Below are 24,220 nucleotides of genomic sequence, written 5' to 3'. Positions count from 1 at the left end.
GAGAGAGAGAGACAGAGAGAGAGAGAGACAGAAAGACAGAGACAGAGAGACAGAGAGAGAGAGAGAGACAGAGAGAGACAGAGAGAAACAGTGAGACAGACAGAGAGAGACAGAGAGAAACAGAGACAGAGAGAGACAAAGACAGAGACAGAGAGAGAGAGAGACAGAGAGAGTGAGTGTGTGTGTGTGTGTGTGTGTGTGTGTGTGTGTTTTTTAAATTCTGGGCATTTTCTTCACCAGGCAGCAAGCCTGATTTAAAAAAGAAAAAAAAAACACTTAAAAATAAAGCCTATAAAGTATAGAACCAACTGCCCCGAATGTTGGTTTCTTACTAACTTTGAAAGCTTTGAAGTACCTCTTATTAAGCTTATAACCATTTCCTGGAACAGTTTCCTACAGCATTTCTGAAATTATGCTGATATTTTTCAGTTTGGTTTGTAAGTTTTATTAGCAACCAGTTTGCAGTACTGACTGAATTATGGATTGAATTTCTTGGTCCTTCTTGCCCTTTGAATAGATTTTAGCAGGTTAAATATAACTTTATTAGTGTAAACTGGGCATGTCCATTTGTAAATAGTCTAAACCAAGCTAAAAATAATCTATGTTATTAGACTATTAAAAGAATTGGTTACATAGTGTAGTCATAGTGACATAGACTTTTTATAAAGAAACTATCTTCACCCTGGCCATCCCCACCCTCCCCTTCCCCCCCAAAATCAAAACACATAAAAAAGCCACTAAGTATGGTTTCTACAGTAAGTTCTTTTTCTGGATTTCTGTTTGTGTAAGAAAACAAACTTTGCATGTTTAATCAAGTCTGCTCTTCCTTCTGATCTTCCATTCATAAATACTTTACAAATTTTCTATTTTTATTGGTTAGGTTTTCTGCCTGAATCCTGTCTTTCTGCCTTTCTGTCTTTTTTCTGTCTGTTTTTTTTTTTTGCTTTTTTGATGGGGGAAAGTAGGGCAATTGAGGTTAAGTGACTTTCCCAAGGTCACATGGATAGTTTTTGTATGAATTGTCTGAGGTCAGATTTGAACTCAGCACCTCCTGATGCTCTATTCACTATGCCACCTAGCCACCCCCCATTGAAACAAAATTCTGATATCAGAGTTAGAAAATAAAAAGCCTGAAGAATTCTGTTTGTTTTGCTTTAATATTCTCATTTCACAATATTTACAAAAAAGACTCCATCATTTTTTTCCTCTGATGGCATTTGCTTACATTAAATGTATCTAAAAAATTAGAAGGATGCAGGCTATTTTGTAACTTTAGATAATCACCTATCAGTTAATTGTAGATTTATTTGTAGAGTTAGGATAGGGATTAGACTTGTGGTTTCATTCTTATAGGGGACTTTTATAAATGAGGAAAATCACTCTACCAATGCAGGTTGATTTCTTTGTAACTCATTGATTTAGAGAGTTGCCTGCTAACTCTGAGCAAGAAGTTCAGGGACTTGGCCAGTATCGAACATTCAGTATCAGTTGCTTCAGTAATACACACTGGTGATCATGAAAGAATTAAACTATGACACAGTGATCTCAAGCAAAAGAATCTGCTTGAGCCCAATTCTGTAGTCTCTCAAAAGGGGAAAATGATACCCAGGCTAATTAGTGGTTTATAAGGATAAAATGAGATAATAGATGAAAAAACACGTTTAAATGTTCGAAGTGTAGCATAGCTACAAGGTAGTATGATTATTTTGAGGGGTTTGAGGGAGAACTCAAGCAGGGCCCTGTTCCTACTCTACCATCTTGGCTCTGCCTTCCAATAGTGTCATCACCATTCCTACTCTAAATCTTACTGTCATCAGTAAAAGTACAATAGAGTTGATCAAAATCTCCCACCTAGATTGAACCTGAATGGAGACTAAATTCAGAGCTAAGGTCAAGGTGCTATTCCTGCTAAGGTCATAAAGATGGCTATCTACACACACATACAGACACATATACACATATACACACACATACACACACACACATACACATGAGGACATTGTGGTGTCAGAATCAAGACTTCTTGGTTCTCATTTTGTAAGACTTCCAGAGACAGTAGAGCCAGCAAATATAATTGAAGTCTATGTAACAATGTCTTTTGTTTCCTATCTCTCATCCTACTATATTTAATATAGTCTTCTGTAGGTACTTCCTAAATGTTACCTAACCAATCAACCAATCCTGTAATGGTATAAAATCCCATTTTCATTTTAATGACATGTTGACTTATGGTGTGAATCACATTTTGTTGGAAGTCCCTACTCTTTGAAACTTCGTAGCAGTACCATTAGCATTTGCAATGTGGTTAAATGTGACATATATTGAAACTCCAAGATCCTAGTCTGACAGTAAATATTTTTTGAAAAACATTCATGAAAAAGCTGGGTGCCGAGTATAGTTGTTAGCAAGCAGGAACAGCACCTGGTGTATACATTGTGTTTTTCAGAGTTGTTGCTTTTTTTTTCCTCTGAAAAAGGAATAAGAAGTAATACCATCATTTCATATTAATGGTGCTTTAGTGATGGACACTTTAGAATATGTCTTCTAAATTTGACCTTCCTCTCCAAGTTAAAGTTGCAACCCTATATGTCCTTGTCTAATTCAGAAACTAGACTTTTGCTCACTGTCCCATTGACTTACCTTTAAGCACACTGTATTACAATTTTTCACATTTAGAATATAAATGATGCCTAGTCTTCCACAGTCCCTTAAAACTGTCTAAGGAAAAATGAGTGGTTAATGGGGTAAATTCTGATGCTTGAAGTTCATTCTTTTTAAAAAGTTAATTTTTTTTTTACTGTAAACATTAAACACCAGTGCAACTAAACTTAATGATTGTCTGTGAATATTGGTTAATTTCAAGTGCAAAAAATCATACATTGCACAAATTCTCTTTTAGTTACCATCAGGATTCTAGGTCCTTTCAATCATTCCCTTTTTCTCATGTGATCATGGTTAATATGTACACATTTATCTGTCCGTAGCCCCAAACACCTTTTCTTTTAAGGCTCTGATTTCCAGCCACCTTTTTTTGTGCTGACTCAGATTGCCTTTATTAGTTGAATTTGAATCCAAGTATTTGTACTTACCAACTTTTCACAAATCACTTAGACTCTTTTTGGCTCAGTTTCCTCATCTGTCAAATGGGGATAATAATACTTGCATTGTCTATTTTCAGAAAGTTGTTGTGAGGAAAGTACTTTGTAAAACTAAAGTATCTATTGAGGCAGTTGTCAGAATAATAGCTTTTCCAAAATTTTTATGCTCAGCTTTATGTTGGTTATTCAAATGGCATAGATGAATAAGAAAATTTGGTAAGGAAAGGCAGAGGGAGAGTTGGAAAGTCAATAGATTATTTCAGATAAAGGGATTTCATCATTCTTGTACATGAAGGTGGTAGATTTTTGGGTGAAGGCAAGATCAAGTGTCTAACCATTGATGTTTGTAGATGAGGTGGGGTTGAGAAATAGGTTATGAGAAGTGACTAGGTTAAGGAATTGAGTAGTTAAGGTGTTTAAGGAAGAGTCAATATGTATGTTGAAGACTGCTGGTATGGAGGCATGAGGAAAAGGAAAGAGGAGGAGGAAAGAAAAATTATGAGTGAGTTACTAAACTCATTGAGGAAGGAAGAGTGGTGACTTGGGGGTCTATAGACAGCAGCTACCAAGATTTTGATTAGGTAATAGATATGGATCATATGAACCTCGAAAGAGAAAAAGTTTCTGAGTGATGGAGGTAGGGGAAAAATAAGGAAATGGTAATAGAGAGCAAGGTATATTCTAGCTCCCCAACCTCAGCAAGCTGAGAGGAATGAATAAATCTGCACCCAGTACTATTCTATCAGAAGGAGTCAGATCTTATTTATTGCTAGAAGATAGAAAGAATAGGAGAGGAAAAAGTTTTGATATGAAGGGAAAATTCTTATCTATTAAACAGGCTTTCCAGAGGACACAGTAGAAGGGACTTTAACATGTGGGGGAATTAAGGGTAATAGAAATAAAGAAAAAGGTTGTGTGAGATGGGAAATGGAGTTTAAATGATGACCCAGAAGAGTTCAGAATCACTGGAAAGTGTGAAGTATGACCAAACAGATGTTTGTCATAGAATGGAAGATAACCAATTTTCTTCCCAGAGGAGACTGGAGATCAGGCAGGGGACTCGCTCAGCATGAGATGGAAGGCCCACAGCCAGATAGGATTGTGATAAAATCCCAAACTCCTCATTTAAATTAACCTAGAAATTATGTATGTCATAATTCTAGAAAACAGATCACTTATAAAGGGAATTTTACTACGTATTTTATCTATGCTCTGTCTTTGGTATTGCTTTGTCTCAAAAAAGTAACAGTTATCTAAAATGTAAAAGAAAAAAGTGACAAGGTGCCCATTCCTTGCAGGTGCAGTAATGTTCCAGGCAAATATTTTCTTGGCCTCTCTTTTACCTTCTCTGGATGGTGATGAAGGGGACAGCCTGGATATAGTATTTCATATATAGATAATTCAAGGTATCTTCCACTCATCTCATTCCACATTTGTGATAATTGCCTTCCAATGTTCATGCTTCCCTTCTTAGTCAGATCTTTATAGAATTCCTCCTAATCTCTTTCATCATTTCTAGCCTGTCTGAAGGCACGTGGACTAACTGTAGTACCAGCCAGATACTGTCACTGAGTTTTGGGAAATCACTAATCTCTTCCTTGAACCCACATCATAACATTTCATCAGCTTCATCTCCAAATCTACACATATTTAAGGGACAGGTTTTGCTAGTTGAACATATCAAAGACTTGGTCTGAGGTATCACACATCATGATGTGCGAAGTCACTGTCTTCATCTTCTATACTCCAGCCCACCAGCTGGCTCATCCAATGCTGATTCCTCCCAATATCTTCATTATCTTTTGGATCTTCTGGATTAGCCTCCAGTGCCTGTCAAGGCTAGACCCTAAACTGTGTTTTAGGTTCCTTTTACTCTATTGAAAAATAGAAATAATAAAAGTGGCAATCTTTTTAGTCTCAAATTGGGCTTAAGCAATCCTATCATAACCCTGGATACAAGGAAGAATTTTATATGGTCCTGTATGACAGATGGTTTTGCAAAACAATAGTCATCAATTAGCCAATTAAGTGATTCTGAAATCTTTATAGTTTTAAACTGTTTTTCTTATTTCTATTCATGACACTTTGAGGATTCTTCAGGAATATGTCTTTGGATCTGAATTTGCAACTCATAGACATGATCCGAAGGAGTAGTTTGCTTAAAGGAACATAAAAGATCTATAAGGTGGTTTTTAGAATAGTATTAAATAATATATCATATATACTTTGATGGCCCAACAAGAAAGAATTGTACACCACTCTAATTGGTACTTTAAATGGTGGTTTGTTTGTTTGTTTGCTAAATATCTGAATTTGAGATGACAAATCAGAATAGATGATTGAAGTGGCAGGTGAATACTTCATGATTCCATTGTGATATTGTACTCTGGAAGTTTCAGATTTTCAGCATTATTAAATAATTATTTGTTGAGATCTTACTATTCTTAGTATTTTACTGGGCACTGAATGGAAAAGTGTGAAAAAGAAACGATCTCTCAAAGAGTTTTTAGTACCACTGTGTAGATTATATTCACATACATTACGTGGAATAATGAAGATTTAGAGGTGGATCTTTGAGACTGTCTAAATGGAGACTTCCCTTAAGTCATATCACTAGTTAGTGAAAGAGCTACTATTAGAATTTAGGTCTCTTGTCTCTCCATTTCTTTTCTTTGTGTCTTCAGTCTACAGGTGAAGGCAGTGCATGTTTTAAGTTTCAAAGTTATCAGTATAAAAAGAAATTCACAAAAGAAAAAAAAGTTCCTTAAAGTATGTACTTGCCAGGAACAGCTTCATGGAGGAAGCAAGATTTAAAGTATGTGTTGATTTGAGATAGGCAGAAAGAAAGAGGGAGGGTTTTTCTAAGACAGGTGTCAGGGTGCATGAGCAAACATTCAGAAGCAGGACTCCTGATGGGTTCAGTATTATAGGTGAAATTGCAGTGCCTGCCTAGAGAAGGGAATTCCTTCAGTGAGGAATACATTTGTATAAGCAGGATGGGGAAAAAATTGTAGTGAACCTTGAAAGGCTGGCTGAAGAGTTTAGGTATATATATATATGCAAGTTTCACTGTTTTCACTTAAGATTTTCAAAAAGAGAAGCAATCTGATAGAAGTGGTATTTTAAGAAAATCAAAAACTTGACAGTATTCAAGATGATTTGGAAAGGAGACTGGCTACCTAGGTGTAATGGAAATGCAAATTTAAAAATCTTCCCTGCCACTAAGCTAAAGTGCACCTGGAGCCTGGGGTGGGAGGCTTGTTTTTCAGTAGATACTTCTTGATTGGCCAGTGATAATTGGCCAATATGATTTGATCATATGAGACTCTGGGAAGCCTTTGGTAATTGAAAGCCCCGCCCCCCCTTTGAAAAACCCAGATGTTGATTTGGTATGGATGTAATGGTTGGACAGTTTGGAAATCTGTCTACTTGATCTGTTTCTGTCTTGATAATCTGTCTGTATATTCTGAAGTTCAGGGTGCTGACCTTTTTTCACTGAACTAGGTAAACGATACATATTTGACTGATTAAAGTAAGCTTGTTAACACGTTTTGATTTTCTTTCCTTTATCAAAGCAGATCTAAGAACCTGTGTTGGCAGCTACTCTGGGGATGCTTAGGGTGCTTGCCGCTATACTAGGAGGGTATTTGTAATCCAGAAATAAAAGTATGTGGACCTTATTTATTTTTTTGTGTATATACATATATATATATATATATATCTTTCATAAAAAAATAAACCCTGTGTTTGTTTTGCATGTCACTGGTCACTGTGGACTTGAGGCAGTGAGTGATTCATTGAAAATGAAACCAATAAAAGCTAGGAATGAAGGCAGAAAGGACCTTGTTTGGAAATGTCTATAATGAAAAAAATGGCAAAGATGAAAATTATGTTTTGTTTTGTTTTTTTAATTGTGCTAATGAAAGAAACTAATCAATAAGCAATTATTAAGCATGTTTAAGGCACTGGGAATCAAAAAAAAAGCTAAAATGAGGTAGTTACTACCTTATTACAGTTTACTTTCTATTAGGAGAGACAACATATATATATATATATATATATATATATGAGTAAATATAGAGAAAGGAATAAACAACAAATACAAAGCAAATTTTGGGAGGGACACTAGAATCTAGGGCAGTCAGAATTGGCTTTAGGTAGAAGGTGAGAGTTTTGAGCAGAGTTTTGAAGGTAGAAGTGAAATAAAGATGCATTCAAGGCATGGGAAATAATACAAAGGTATGAGATTAGGAAGTAGGGTGTCATATGTGAAGAACGACAAGAAAGCCTGCTTAGCTGAGTTGTAGAGTAGGAGAGGAGGAGAAGGAATAATAAATAATAAGGCTGTACATGTAGTTTGGAGCCAAGGTGTGGCAGGATTCTGTGGTAGTAATAATAAACCTCAACTCCCCCTATGCGGGTTAGACTTGTTTTTCCTTAGCATGTATTGAGATATTTCTCAAGACATGGTTAGTTCAGAAGACTAAAAGCTCAGACCCTTGATGTCACTTTCTCCAGTTACCCAAGTACAAAAGCAACCACCAGGACCTGGAAGGTTCTCTTAGAACTTTGGCTTCTGGATAGCAATGACAGGAGAGCTGCAATGGCAGGGGAGCTTTGTTGAGCTGCATCAAATGAAGGTGCTCTCTGTGCCTGTCCTTGTTGACTATCATTCTGCCATAGTTAAGTAAATCTTTTGTTAACTGTTGAATAACTAACAAGTGTCTCATTTTGTTCCAGTGGGGTCTTGGTGTATCCACAGTTATATATAACTATCACCTATATTATATACCTGTTTATCTGTCTACACACACACACACACACACATACACATGCATGCACACATGCACATGCACAGGTACAAGAGTGGCCAAAAAAAGGCAGGAAGGGAAGGAAGAGGAAACAAAGTCAGGAAAACAGAGTTTTCAGTGTTCAACATTATCAGACATTTCAGAGATGTCAAGGATGAGGATTTTAGGAAGGTCTATAATATTTGTCTACTAAAATAAAATTAGAAGCTTTGGAGTAGTTTGAATGGGGTGATGAGGTCAGAAACCACATTGCAAAGAGTTGAATAGTAAGAGGTGGGGAAGAGGAACCAATGCTTGTAGAAAGCTTTTTCTGTGATTACGTCTATGAAAGGGAGGAGACATAACATGAAAGCCAGAAGGGATTGTAAACTGTAGTGAATAGTTAGGATGGGAGGGACTAGGGTTTGTAGGTTCAGGGAAGCAACTAGGAGGTAGAGATTGAGGCTGATGGTGGGGGTGGGGTTGATTGTAGTGGTATCCGATAGAGAAAACAAAAGGTGAAAAGATAAAGAATGCTTGGGCATTCTTTGAAGATGAGAAGTTCCACATCTTCATTAAATGCAGGAATAAAGAAGGAGAGAATGAGGGGTTTGAAGATAAATAGGAAGGAAGAAGAGGGTACTCATGGAAAATGGTCTCTTTTCTCAGTAAATTGAGGGACAGAGGCCACAGCTTAGAAGAGGGTGAATAGGGTAGCATGGGAAGCTTGAGGAGAGAAGGGATCATTTGAAATAACCTTTGCCAGGAGAGGGATAATCAATTAATGAGGCATAAAAGGGTTATATTTCGATGGCAGGGGCCTAGTCAAGATTCCAAAACAAGTTCAAAATTCAAATTATAACTGAATTTCCGAGGTGTTTTCCTGAAATCATGAGAGCTATTCATTTAATTTTTTAAAAATTCAGAAAAAAATAGGACTTATCATATAAAGCCTAACTGACTGCTAGAAGAAAACTAATCCTGTGTTTAATGATGTTTCCTCAATTTTGCATGAAAAAATATCCCACAAAATCAAATAAACAAGCATTTATTAATAATATACTATGAGCTAAGCATGGTGATAAAATACTGGGAACACACAGAAAAAAAAAGCACAGTTTCTTCTCTCAAGGAGCTCACAACCTAAAGGCACCATGAAGGCAATTATTTACAAACAAAATTTATACAGCATAAATTACAGATATTCAACAGAGGGAAATTACTAGAATGAAGTGGGATCAGGAAAAATTTCTTGTAGAAAGTGGTGTTATATCTGGGATTTAAAGGAAGCCAGAGAAGCTAAGAAATGGAGAAGAAGAGAAAGAAGATTCCAAGCATGAGAGTCAGTGAAAACACATGGGGTTCAGAGATGAAATCTCTTGTGTAAGGAATAGCAATAGGAAGAGCATAACCTGATGGCAGAGTACCCCAAGAGTGGGAGAGAAGATAAAGTGAAAGAACACTACAACAGCAGGGAGGGACCAGGTAATGAAATACTTTAAAAGTCAAATGGAGGATTTTATATTGGATCCTGGAGGTAGTAGGGAGCCATAAGAGTTTATTAAATGGGAAGGGGATGGTGTGACATAGTCATATCTGTACTGTATAAAGATCATTTTGACAGCTGAGTGGAGGACGGGCTTGAGTAGGCAGAAAACCTTGAGGCAGGAAGACCAAAATAAGGCAATAATATAGGCATGAGGTAATGAATTTTTGTACCAAGGTGAGAGAGAGAGAGAGAGCTGATAGTGACACTTAGTGGGAAACGTTGGGGACCCGGAGGATGGTGGTGCCCTTAAGAGTAATGGGAAAGTTAGGAAGAAGGAAGGCCTTGGGAGAAAAATATAATAAATTCAGTTTTCAATTGACTTTAGGATGTCTTTGGGTTATACATTGAGATGTCCAATAGCCAGGAGGGAAGTAAGGGCTAGATAAGTCAATCTGAGAATCATCAGTACAAAGGAGCTGATTGAATCCATGGTAGTTGGTGAGATCACTGAGGGAAATAGTAGGAGAAGAGAAGAGGGCCCAAGACAGGATTCCGGGAGACACCCATTGGTCATTGAGTGTGACCTTGTTGAAGACCCAACAATCAGATCATTTGCTTCATTTAAAAACATTATATTAATCAAAAGAAGACAATTTGAGCCATTAAAAACTTTTGAGTTCATAGAAGAATATAAATTTAATTTAAAACTGTTTCTAAATCAATGCAAATATTTTAAAATTGATTTCAGTATTTAATCCTCTTTAATAATCCCTCTGCTTGCCTCTTGATTTGTAAATGAAGCGGTGCATTTATAAAAGGCTAGTTTCTGCATATAACTGATCCATGCTTTTCCTTAGATGGCTCTGCACATTTTTCAGATAATAGGAACTTAATGAATATCTGCTCAATTGAACTGGATTAATAATTACTTACACATATAACATTTAAAAGTTTACCAAATACTTTTCTCTCTCACACACAAAACCATTTCCTTCTCGAGCTAATTTTACAGATGAACAAACTGAAAAAAAAAAGTCTAAATGACTTTCTCAGGATTACATACCTAGTAAATGTCTATGGCTGGATTTGAACTCAGATCTTCTCATTTCAGGCTTAATGCTCTGTCCACTGCACCACCTAGCAGCCCTTTACAGAACAGCAGTTGTTTAGTAACTAAGTATTAGAAAGCTGCAAAGAGGCAAGGTAGACAGGTAAAATAGGGGAAGATTGTAAGTCTTGGAGTGAGAAAGACGTGTCCAGATCCTATCTCTGATATCTAATAGTTATGTGACCCTGACCAAGTTATGTAATCTTTCTGCTATAAACTTGGCAGTTATAAACTTGGGCAATATTATAGATTAGGGAATTATTTTATGACTGAGTGAATTGAAGCTCTAAGACCCAGGGGTGGGTAATCTGTGGCCTTGAGACCTTGGAGGACTTCTGAAATTGAGTCCAACAATATTTAACAAATGCCATTATTACTTGTTTTAGAAGTTGACCAGAACCAACTTTCCAAGTAACTAATGGTAAATATCTGGTAATTGTTTTTTACAGAATTTTTTCTTTGTTATATGACAAAAAATGTTTCTTACTTATTTTGTATTTCTCTGAAATGACTAGCATAGCATTGGGCATACAAATGCTTAATAAATACTTACTAATTGGATTTGAACAGACAATGTGGAGCTGTTAGCAGAGAATGTTACAGTCTATAACCATGCTTCTTGACTTGTATGAATATTGTGCATTAATTAAGATAGCCTTTCTGTTACGGATACACTTTAGGAAGGCCCTTTCTGAGTGATTCCCAGAAGTCAACAGAATCAGTTATATCTGTTTTAACTTTTGTTTCTCTAGGTATATCCACATAGGCAGACATTTTATTTGTCCTCTATCCAAACATTTTAATTAGCCAAGATATGCATTTAGGAGGGGGGAAAAACCTAGAAGCATTTCTCAAACAAGAATCAAAGACTACCAGCTTTACAATGGCCTTAACTATATTATTTTAGATAGTCAAGTCAAATATATATATATATATATATATATATATATATGTATACATATATATATATGTGTGTGTGTGTGTTTTAAGACAATTTCCAAACATTTATAAACATTTTCTTGCTGTCAGAACAAGCTGCTTCCACTTGTGTTCCTTTCTGTGATATGTTTCTCCAAGAAGTCCTTATGTCCAGAAGTGTTAACCACAAATGATAGCCCTCATCACTCCTGGGAGCCAGAATAAAATGTAATTTGGAAATATTTAACAAAAAAAAATATAGGGGCGGCCAGGTGGCGCAGTGAGTAAGAGCACCGGCCCCAGAGTCGGGAGACATGGGATCGAATCCGGGCTCAGACACTTAGCACCCACCCAGAAACACCTGGCCGTGTAACCTTGAGTAAGTTACTTAACCCCGATTGCTTAAAATAAATAAATAAAAATATAATAAAACATAGATAATGATATATTTTAGAAATAAGTCAGTGTGTGATTTATTGTAGTGATCCCTAGGTATGTGTTAAAAGCCCCGTTTCTCTTTCAGTTTGGCACTGTTGGTCTAGGTCACTGCATTTTGTCTCATTTACACCATAGGTTCAAAGATTTCAGATTTTAAGTAACTGTAGGATTCATCTTTTCCAACTACTTCATCTTGCATATGAAGAAATTGAGGCCTTGAGAGGTTAAAATGACTGGTACAAAATTAAGTTTGTAAATATCTCTGTTGTGATGTGAGCACAAGTCCTCTGGCTCCAGGTCCATTTGTTTACCACCAAACCATGTGCTTGCTTTTCATACTCATATTTTTTTCTATTTCCCCTATTAAACTCTAAACTTCTCAAGGTTGTATTGTCTATTTCAAATTTTCCTGAGCATAGAATATAGTGATTTTTTTTCTCAGAAATAGCTGTAGATTGACCAAAAAAGAGTGTGTCTGGAATATTCTATCATGCTATTCACACAGTAATTTTGTCTGTATGTTTTTTTATGACTGTAATTACACAGTTTTGCATTGTATTTGAAAGATATTTTTCTGACTTTATGTCATTCAACCTTGTATTTCAACATTCAGTTTGTGTTTGGTTAGTGCTTGGGGATAATATATTAGTAAATGAACAAGCGTCAGACCCTTGGAAATACAGAAGCAAAATTGATACAGTCCCTCTCCTCAAGTAGCTTATATTTTGAGTTAAACTGCATATTCCCAGAGAGATAACTTTGGGAGAGGCATTAGCAGCTAGGGGTGAGCAAAGCTTTGAAAGAGATTTGAGATTAGAAGAAAGAGGCATAGATGAAGGAGAATATTCCAGGTGCACTGGTGGGGGTGTGGTGTAGGGACAGCCTTTAAAAAGGCGAGGAAGATGCAAAATGGGATGCAATGTGTGAAGAAGAGGAAGAAAGTAATTTTCCTGTATCCTACAGTATGTGAGAGGGAGGGACATATAATAAACCTGGAAACATAGGTTGGTGTGTGTATACATATATGCATACATGTACACGTACATATGTATAAATATTTGTATGTGTGTAAACACATATACTTTATTATTGTCTCTCTATTTTCCTTATTACTTAAAGCATTAATTTTTCTTGAATCTACCGATTCTATCTCCAGAGAACTTCTCAATATATTATTTTTTTACCCTGTACTTCAGTTCTCAGCTGGAAAGCTGGGTGCCCTTTCAGGTTTAACTTATTTTTAACTTTTTGTCATCTGAGTTTTTCTTTTTAAGTCTTTAAGATAACCAATTTCAACAGCCAGTATTTCAAACCACACCAGGTTTGCTCCCTCAAAAGTGAGCTATAAAAGTAATTTGACGTCTTTAAGAGCCCCTCAGTTCTGTTACAACTGCTTCAGAAATATCAAAGTGTAGCTATATTTTGCTAACTGCATGACCTTAGCGGTTATCTTATAATCATAACCAAGATCTATTTGACTCTGTTTGCTTCTTTTTTTTTCTTTTCAGTTACCTGGTAAAATGAGAACCCTCTTACCAGCTTGTTGGGAGTTTTGCCTTGGTTAGGAGACAAAGTTTTGGTAATAGTCACTGGTCTCCTTTCCTACTTAGAATATGTAGCATCCTGTCTCTAGAAAGTGACGCAAACACAAAACTTAAATATCCTACCCTGGTTGTGTGGCAAAAAAAGAGGAAATGGGGACCTGATGCTGTAAATCTGAATTCCCCTTCCCATCAAGTTTTATATATAGCTTTTAATAACTTTAAAGTCTCTTTGGACAAATGGTTCTCAAACAGAGCAGTTTGATTCATTCTTCTCAAATTAAATTAAAATGTTAAAAGTAATTTGCCAATTTGAGATCAAAGTAAAACTATATAGGTATATAAAGAAGCTATTTCTAGAGGTCCTTATCTGTGGCTGTGTCAGTTAACTGGCATGTAAGTTTTCTCCATTTGCGTGCTAAGATAGTGATAAAAAGATAAGAGACTAGACTTGTGGTTTCACTGGTGCAGAGAACTCACAGAAGAGGAAACTGCCTTTGTTCGTGCAGGTTGGTACTCTGTACAATGTTTGGTCCTAGAGCAGAGGTGTCAAACTCTTTGACAGTAAAACTCCTGAATGTGGACAGAACTAGACTGCAATGCAATTGGAAATGTTTAGTAAAATAAACAAAAACATAATACAGTATAAATATTGTTAATTTGTGATTTTCTATGTCAGTATGCAGCCTGCAGGGACCCCTTTCTATTTAAGTTTGACACCAACCTAGAGCAGTGACAGGTTAAGTACTTTGCCCAGTATCACATGACCAGTATGTGTGAGAAGACACATTTGGGCCTGTGCTCTTGGGCCATTGCAAAACACTGCTTCTAAGAAGCAGATAAAAGATGTAAAGATAATATATGAATAATCTTCACCTAAGGATTAAACAATCTTGAAATTATGAAAAAAGTCATGCCCTTTTCCTTTCAGTTCCTAAAGGGTTTCATAGCAGCATCCAAAAAAACCCTTGCAAAAATCCCCAAGATGTAATGATTAATATATTAAAAGTAGGTCTTTGAACATATGTAACACATAGATAGTTGTATAAATTATATATGCATATACATACATATATGTGTGTATATATATGTATATAAAGAGAGAGAGAGAAACTGAATGAAACAGAGGCTACTCTCCTTTTAAGTATGTGTTTGATTGGTATCTTGTTAATCTTATTTTGTGAATGAATGTTACCCTAAATATGAATAAATATTATGCTGTAGAATGCAAACTTCCTGAGGTTAGGGACCCTGCTGATCTTAGTATGTATATTAATAAATATTGAGTTGAATTGAGTTTGTTGATTATATTTTTGAAATTTTAAATAAATTCTTATTGCCTCTTTATGTAATTTCAAATATTGTAGCGGAAAGAGTGATGATCTTGAAATCAGAAGGGTTTGGGTTTAAGTCCTCCATCAATCCTCCATGACACTATGACCTTATGCAAGTCACTTCAGTAATCTAGGTGTCATCTTCTTTAGCCTTAAAATTGGCATAAAAATATGCTCCTTGACTTCGTAGGGTTTTTATGAGGAAGATAGCGCAATGCTGGACCTATGATTTCATTAATATAGGGAACTGCAAGACAAGGCACTCACTTGTACCAATACCCATTATGTTAGTGTTGGGAGTGGGGTGGTTAGCAAGATACTAGTGACTTGCTGTAACAGCAAGCACCCTAGCATACCCAGGATGGCTGCTAGCACAGTTTCTTTAACCCGCTTTTCTAAAGGAACACAACTAAAAAAAGGTTAACAGTGTTACTTTAATCAAACATATATATATCATTTGCTTAATTCAGGGGGAAAAGTCAGTACCCTAAACTTCAGAGAAAATACAAACAGAAATTACAAGCAGACAGAAAATATAAACAGAGAAAATAACAATTCAACACACCACCAGACAGGGCTTCTAGCTGTCTGATCATTACATACATACATAGTTAGTTGCCAGAAAGAGAAGCACCAGCATTTAGATTTTCAAAGCCAGGGGGGCTCAATGGCTACCCAGAGTCTCATGTGACCAAATTCAGGGTCAGAGGACATCACAACCTTCGTGATCCACTGCCTAATTACAAAGTAACAAAAGGCGGGCCTTCCTGAAGAACAAACCTCCCTTAAGCAAGCTTTTCTTATTGGGATCCAAGTGAGGCCTGTTACTTGCCTACGGTCACACAACCAGTATATATTAAAGACTTATAGCCAAACCTTCCTGGCTTCCAACTTAGTCCTTTTGCCACAATCCATGCTGTTGTTTTGTTTGTGAGGAAAAGTCCTTTCTTGAAATGTTGAAGTGCTTTGTTATAATGAGTTATTATTTTTGTTATAGGAAATAATCAATTTGCCATATTTTTTGTCTATAGTGTCTCTCTAAGGGAAAATATGTAATAAAATTTAAGTTACAGTCAAAAAACAAGTTTGACATTGTATAGAAAAACTACTTGGATTATTCAGTAATTGATCACTTCCTGGACATTAATAGGCACAATATAAACACTAATATTATTATTAATTATTCAGGTATCTTGTAATATTTTAGACTTAGCCATGAGCTATGTTACTCCTCTGCCCCTTTGTCTTTCAATCATAGTCTGTCTTCAGGGAGGTGATACTCTGTAATTGATAAAACTGTTGTCTGTACTTTGAAATTAAAATTCTAATTTAACAGATATTTAACCACAGCCATTGTTCCTCTGGGCTATTCCTCTGGATGTCTATCAATTACAAGCATCTATCAAACATCAATTACATACCATACACTGTTCTAGGAACTGAGGATACTTAATCCAACTAACAAAACTATACCTACTTGCAGTGACAAACTGTGAGATATCATTTGACAGAAAAAAAGAAAGAATCAAAAATAGAGCAAAATGAGCTGAATTTCATAGAAAATCTATAAATCTTATGACATGGCTCTCTTTTTGTAAGTATGTTATAAAAAGAAACTTTTAATTTTATTTCATTTTAGCAAGCACAATCTACTTATTTCAGGATTTACTATGTATAAATTTCCTAACTTCTCTTTATCCTCTATTTTTTTCCCTCAGTTACTGGCTGACAAACAAAGTTCCCATCAAAAGACCCAGCACTGGCCTCCTCATGTACACGCTTGCTACACGGTTTTGTGATGAGATTCACCTGTATGGATTCTGGCCATTCCCTAGGGATTTAAAGGGGAAAGAAGTCAAATATCATTACTATGATAACTTGAAATACAGATACTTTTCCAGCACGAGTCCTCACAGGATGCCATTGGAATTCAGGACTTTAGATGGGCTACATAACAGGAGAGCACTAAAATTAACCACAGGAAAATGCATAAAGCAATAAAGCACATTTTGAAAGACAAATCAAACTGAATATGCACTTCATTCTGAGGATGTTTTATGGGAATAAGATGCAAAACAGAAGATAGATTTCAGTATCCACTAAGCTTCTTGGGGGGTGAGGGTGGGGGGAAGGCTATGAGACATCCATTACCAGCTGATGAAATGCCTATGAAGTGCTCTAAAAATTGTGTTTTGACTGCAAGGGTCCTAGTAAGTGCCACTTCTACTCAGAACACAGCTTGAATGTATAATCAGCAGTGTTTACAAGATCCAACAATGCATTCACATTTAATTAAAGAAGAAACAAATGTGTTCATTACTGCTGGACTGCCCCCACGACGTCAAGCACATTTGAGGAAAAACTAAGGAAGACAACTCTGCCTTTGGGGAAATCAGAACCTTCCTTGTCAGCAGAAACTGTGATGGAGACAGTTAAGCAGGGCAACCCATAAGATCAAACAACTCAAGTAAATGCCTTCAGTCAGGAGTTTGTGTCTAATCATGTATTATAAACTAATATATTTGTTTTCATTGTTTTTCTCTTCCGGCATCTATTTGCTTTGGTATATTACAGATCTTGAAAGATCCTAAACAGGATGATATGTACAGGGGGGAAAACCTAATAATTGTCAAAAATTGTTTTTGAAGCTATTATTTTTAGAGAAGATCTTACAAATGCTCAAAATGTTTAATAATGAACAACTGTAAACCTCTAAATTATTTTGGATGATGAAAAGGTACCAGCTAAATTCTCCAAACAGTTATCTATAGCCATTCTAAACAGGAGATTTCAATGTTCTATGCCATCTGGGAAGGTAATAATTTAACAAGGAGGTATCCTTATGTTTGGTACCAAAGAATGTACTGCTTTTTTATATATATATAAGTAACATTTCTCTTCATTGAAGTGATTAATTTGTTTAAGTGCTATGTTGTTATATGATTGATTTGAAAATGCTATTTGAAGACTTTTAATAATGCAAGTTAGTACTTTATATTTTGTTTTAATGATGACCTGAAAATTCTTTTTATTTCTTAGCGCATTCCTGAGTAATATTTTGCTCTTCTAAAAGGAATGTTTGTTAAATATTATGAACCAAAACTTGGGGTAAAGGTTTAAGGATTCCCTTACTTAAATGAGGAATTGACATCGTTTAATTTCCTCTGTAATACAAAAACAATATGATCTAGAGGGTGTTGATATTCTAGAAGTGGTAGATAATTTTAAGTAACTTGACAAAGAATTTCTATATCAATATTTTGCAACTCAAAGGAAGCAAGTAACCTAGAACATATAGTAGTTAAATTTAGTCATGATTTCACTTTAGGAAATAATAAATGAGAAAATGTGAACTGAGATAATAAAGAAAAATACATTTTTAATTTAAATAACTAAGAATTGGGCAAATTGCCAGTCATCTGTTAGCTTAAAACATGCTGTTAAGTAATTTTTGAATTCTATTGCTTTTTTGGAAATAAAATAGGAAAAATTCTTCATTCCCTGTTCTACTCTGCTGAATGACATGAAAAATATACTTTATCTTTGTCTTCTAGTCTCCTAAAGGAGGCAGACTGAGATGAGGTAAAATGGCAAGAATTTGTATGTGTATGTGTATACACGCATATACACAAAATGCACGCACTTATACATATTATACACATACACATATAAGTGTATATAAACACTGTAGTATACCCAATGTATATGTCTGTGTTTACATACATGTGTATATGTGAGTGTGAATGTGTGGGAGCATATGTATATGTGTATATTTACATACACATACACAAGATACATATGCACATATACACACATGATTAGATCTCCCCATGTCATGAAGGTATATATATATATATATACATATATATATATATAATACTTAATAAATTTTTATTGGATGCAAAGAGAAAGAATAAATTATTTTGAAAGTTCTATCTAGAAAAGACCAGTCACACTTCAAATATTACATATATGTATGTATATATGTATATTTGTGTGTGTATATGTGTATGTGACTCAGATGCTTTGATGGACTTGCGTTAGATGAGTAGGTATTCCCCTCACTTGTATAAGAGCAAGAAACATTTATTAGGTACTCATTGCATGTAGAGGACTGTGTATATGGCAACTCCTCCTCACTTAATTTATATTATGATTTTTGTCCATATTTTTCCATACATTTTCCATAGGGGATCTGCTCAACAAGCTTCCTCTTTTCCTTTTAATATTTAATGGTTACCAGTCGCCCACACTGGCTGAACAGCTGTTGTCCCTCAACTTAATACTTGATTAGTCTGCCTCCTTTTGAAATCAAATGTGTCTCTATGATACCTACATAAAATGTGTTGTCAACTTTTTTCTCCAACCAGACCTGGATTTTCATTGGTTTACGGAATTCTGTGAGGAACTTCCTCTGTCAATGAAGATAATCACTTTCTCTTCAACTTAAAGTCTTAAAGAGTTGCCCAGGACCACTAAGATATTAAGTGTCTTGCCTAGAGCCATGCAGCCAGTATTTGCCAGAGCTGGGATTTTAATTCAGAACGTCATGATTCTAGGACCAACCGCTCTATACAGTATGCCACACTGCCTTTCTCTCTGTCTCTGTCCTACCCACTTCTCTGTGTGTATGTGTGTATATATGTAGGTTTGTACGTGTATTATATACATGGACACATGCAAATAATAAATACACACATACACACATACACTGCAGAAAAGATGTGTGTATATACAGTTATTTTTCTACATGTATGCACACATATAACCAGAAGGTACCTTAGAGATCAATACCTTCATTTTACATATGAGGAAACTGAGACACTAGAGAGTAACTTGCCCATGACATATCACAGATAGCAAGAAACAGAACCACAGGTAGTAAAGGAGCTTAGCTTAGTGAATAGAGAGCCAGCCTCATAACTACCAATACCTGATTTCCAGTCCTAGCTCTAACACATAATGGCTATGAGACTCTGTACTAGATATTTAACCTCTCAATGTTCCTGATAAAGTTTTGCAACACTTATTGCTCTGCATTGGTAGAGGGAATCTTTTCACAGGGAATTCCTTACACCAATGAAATCACAGAATTTTTTTATGGAGCAAAAATCAGTGCTACCAGTATAGACACACACAGAGCTATATATAGATACACTTTTATTTTAAAGAGATGGGAAATCATTATAATTATATATACTTTGATATTTTATATGATATTAAAATACAAGATAAACATTTGACTTACATGACTTTTCCTGACATGTTGCTATTTCTCAAAAAGCATAAAGTAATAGAACCTTTCAATAACTGAAATAAAGTATAAAAAGGACAAAATTGGTCTACATCATTAAAATCATTAATAATATTTGAAAAAAGTTACAAGTATGTTTTGACTCTGTTACTGATGAAATCATCCGAAAAGTTAGCACTTAAGCAAATGTAAAGCAGAAAAATTAGAGAGTATCTATTTGGACTGGGTCATACATTGGAAATCCTCTGAATCCACTCACAGTTTATATATTAAGTCCTATAAGCTAGGAAGGCTCACAGAAACATTCAGTGTATTTCTTAACCAGCAGGAATGAAAGCAAACAAGATCCTACATTTTTTTTCAACAACTGAATTTAAGCCTGTTTTGTAAAGCCACAACAAAAGCATTTCTACTGTCCATTTATCTGTGCATTGTTATCTATCACAGAGAAGAATTGAGTAGTGCCTTTTAGCTTCTTCACATTTCTTTGTGACTTTTTGCTTGCGTTCTCCAAATATATTTCCTTGTTCTGAAAATATTCCTTCGTACCCTAGTCCAGCATCAAAAACAAACAAAAAAGGGCTTCAGCATTGACTGAGACTACTTTTGTCAATCTCAGGGAGCTTTTAATACTCTGAAATCAATTCATTTAAAGCATTTCATGCTCAAAGTAGCAACTTGTATCATCCCATTTCATTTTCTACTATATATCTTTCCTTGTTCCCTTCTCCTTAACTATCTGCTATGACCTTTTTTACAGGAATAGGTCAAGGAAATGAAAAGAGAATAACTATATGGGCAGAGAAAAGAAAAAAATGTCTAATATAAAGGCAAGACTGGAGAATGTAGAGGAAATAAAAATATTATCAAGTACTTGACATATCTCATGTTGCTTTAGGGACAGTCACATATTTCTCAGAATTAATCCACTTCTGTTTCAAGATTTTAACCCTCTGCATGATACTGGAAAGGTCTGCACCAGGCAGGTGCTTAATTTAGTATTTCTGTCCTTTTTAAATATAAGGCTTTTGGGGGCATGAACAATTCACAGTAAAGCTATCCTGAATATTGCTCAATGCACTCAATGATAATTATAAAGTTAACCAAAATATCAAGTGTTCAGTCTCAGATAATTATGTTCTGTTATTTAATGTTTCAACCCACAGGAATGAATGAAACTGGTTAAATTGTGAACAAGGCTAAAAATTACTATGGAAATCCTAACTGGGAAGGTCAGAGGGGCTGGTTGCTCAAATGTATATCATGTGAATTCTGTATCAATTGCTAATGGGATTATCTACGTTTATGCTTACCAAAAAAAAAAGTTAAGCAAAATTCTAGGAATAGTGTATATACCTATTAGATATTAAGATATTACACAGGAAGAGAGTGTACAAAGGAATTAGTTTTCATGGAAAAATTAGTCACGTGCACATGACGATATTTGGTTCATAGAAAAAAAATTAAGTGTCTATTGGTAGGAAATATTTATCCTAACTCCAGATTTTAGAATAGTGCCTTGCACAGAGGAGGCGCTTAATACATGTTTGTATAATTTCTTTCTTCAATTAGGGAAAAGACATAGGAGATGTAGGTATTAGTTTCTTTACAGCCTTGGAAAAATTCCCTCATCAACCATTATACATTTCTAGCTATTTAAAGAATTGGGTATTTGAATAATTGTATTTGTTTTGGAAAAAAACTACAAATAAAATCCAAACAGAAATGTATATTTCACTGTATGTGTAATATACACACATATAGTACCAATAGATGTGTGATTCATCTATATTCACATTTATATGTATATACATACATATATAGGGTGTCCCAAAAGTTTTAGTTCACTGATACCTTTGGGACACCCTGTTTATATATGTGTCTATAATTGAAGTGTCTCACATACATACATTTGTAACATGCGCATTCTGGGGCCTTGTTGTAATGTTATATTTGAGATGCATACTCCTTTTGGTCAGATTGATTATAATGCAAAGTATTCCCATTGCCATTCTTCCTTTAGGCTTTCACTATTCTGATGAATAGTGTGAAACAAGGTTTCAGTTCAAAATATTTTTAAAATCTTAAGGCTGAAAATTTGTTCAAACTGCAGTTTGTAGATTATGGATTCAGATTTTAGATTACTAATTTCAGTTACACATTAAAATGGTATTTATTTGTGTAGGCAAAAGCACAAGTATTTTAAATGGATATAACACAGGAATAGAGTTTACAAGGAATAGCATTGCTTCAAAGTACTGTTGCTACTGAGCCCTCCAGGTTCTATTTGCAGAACTTAAAGAGTTAAGGTATATTCTGTCAAGGACCATCCTGTTTGACACTGTTTTCCTCTTGTTCTGTGTATAGCATTTGGTATTATTGTTTTATCATTTGTACAATTGTTAAATAAATGAAATCTCTTTTTTTCCATTTTTTTCCTCTTCTTTCTTATGTACTGAGCTTCATTTAGTGACTAACCTATAAGTAGATTTTAATTTTGCATATTTAAAAATCTTTTAGTGGGACACTTTTTTTTCCAATCAAAAGATTTTTGATACTTTTGAAGTTCTTTAATTTAAAAAAATCTATAATTTGGAAGACATTAACATTTATCAAGAATTCACTATGGGAACTGGGCAAGACTTCTCTCAGTGACAGAGTATGTTAGAACTGTTGTAACAAATGTATTTCATCATCCCTCATTCCAGTTAGTTAAAAGAAAGGATCATAGTAGGAACATGTACACAAACAGTTGCTGTCCATATTTCAAAATGATGTTGCTGCCACTTACCACTCTGTATGTGTATGTGCCTGCATGTCTGCAGCTGAAAAAGTCAACAGTCCTTCCCACACTGCATCCCCTTGAAGACTGCCCTTTGATTTGTGACTACAGCTGCAGTTGCTATACTTGTCACCATTTGCTATTCTGCCTCCAAGGAGAAGATTCAGGGGGAAATGCACTTTTAACTCTGTTGCCATGGGATCCTGTAGCTGGCAATTTTAAATCTGTAGACCTTGCACTAATTTCCACAGCACAGAAGCAGGAGGAATTGGAGTTCCTTAAGGTTGTTATTACCACCCTTGGATTTTTAAAAGCAATCCATTAGATTAATAAGTAGAGGTCTTCCCTGTTCAATTGTAATTGTATTGTACAGTGTTGTAATTGGGAATTTTTGGATCTGTGAAAGAGGCAGTAAAGTCACCATTGGGTGGGCTGAAGTGAGAGGAGACAGAAACCTCAGCACACCAAAGAGAAGCTGAAGGGCAGAATTCACCCTTACAGTTAATCTTGTAGCTTTGGCATCTAAGAATCTATCTCCATTAGTCTTTGTTCAGCTACTACAACATTCAAGGCACTGTGCTAGGTGCTGAAAGCACAAATACAAAATGAAAAATAATGAATTCATTCTGGGAGAACACATTTTACTGAGCGGATGTATATTCATTATGATTTAGTAAGGAAGAGAACACTAGCAATGAGGAATCAGAAAAGACTTCCTATAGAAATTGACACGAGCTGTATTTTGAAGGAAAGCAGGAACTATTAAGACATAGGTAAAGGAGAGAGTCAGCGAAAGTATAGAAAGGCATGGAAATGAGAGGTGGCATGCTTAAGTCCTACAGAAGTATTCAGGTAACACATGAACTTCTTGAAAGGCACATATATGAAGGGAAAGAAGTAAGCATTTATATTTTATGGTACTTAATATATATGGCAATATGTGTGTGTGTGTGTATAATATAAAGTACCCAAGTCTTTTAACTACTTTTTACAAATATTAGCTCATTTGAGACTCACAACAACCCTGTGGGATAGGTGTTGTCATTATCCTCATTTTACAGTTGAGGAAACAGACAAATAGTTTAAGGAACACAGGTCACACCTCTAGTAAGTATAAGAGGCTAGATTTGAACTTAGGTTTTCCTGACTCCAAGCCTAGTGCTTTTTCTACTGGACATCTGCTGCCTCTGTGAAATAAGCCTGGAAAGATCGACTAAAACTAAATTAGGAAGAGTTTTTGAAATGACAAAATAAGGAGTTTGCTTTTTATCTAGAAGCAATAGGAAGCTAATGAGGGTTCTTGAGTAGGAAAGTGACAAGGTCAGATTGCATTTCAGAAAGCACATTTTGACAGCTATTTTGGAGCATAGAGACATCAGGAATCTAATTAAGATACTGATGCAATAACCTAGATCACAAATTATAAGGTCGCAAACTAGGTATGTGTCAGAATTGATGCAATGAATGC

General features: G+C 35.3%; 1 protein-coding gene across 1 annotated transcript in view; it reads left to right on the top strand.

The window, feature by feature from the left end:
- The window catches only part of ST8SIA4 (ST8 alpha-N-acetyl-neuraminide alpha-2,8-sialyltransferase 4), a 135,365-nt gene extending 112,965 nt beyond the window's left edge, over positions 1–22,400 (top strand). Inside the window, exon 5 of the mRNA XM_069085171.1 lies at positions 16,435–22,400. Within this exon, the coding sequence (XP_068941272.1) occupies positions 16,435–16,717 (283 nt within the window). The 3' untranslated portion in view covers positions 16,718–22,400. The remainder of the gene's footprint in view (positions 1–16,434) is intronic.
- Positions 22,401–24,220: the final 1,820 nt, after the last annotated feature.

The sequence above is a fragment of the Petaurus breviceps genome, unplaced genomic scaffold (genome assembly GCF_028583685.1).
Source record: "Petaurus breviceps papuanus isolate PSGF00001 unplaced genomic scaffold, PetGlider_PUasm1.0 175, whole genome shotgun sequence".
Taxonomy (NCBI): domain Eukaryota; kingdom Metazoa; phylum Chordata; class Mammalia; order Diprotodontia; family Petauridae; genus Petaurus; species Petaurus breviceps.
This window is presented reverse-complemented; position numbering and strand designations above follow the sequence as displayed.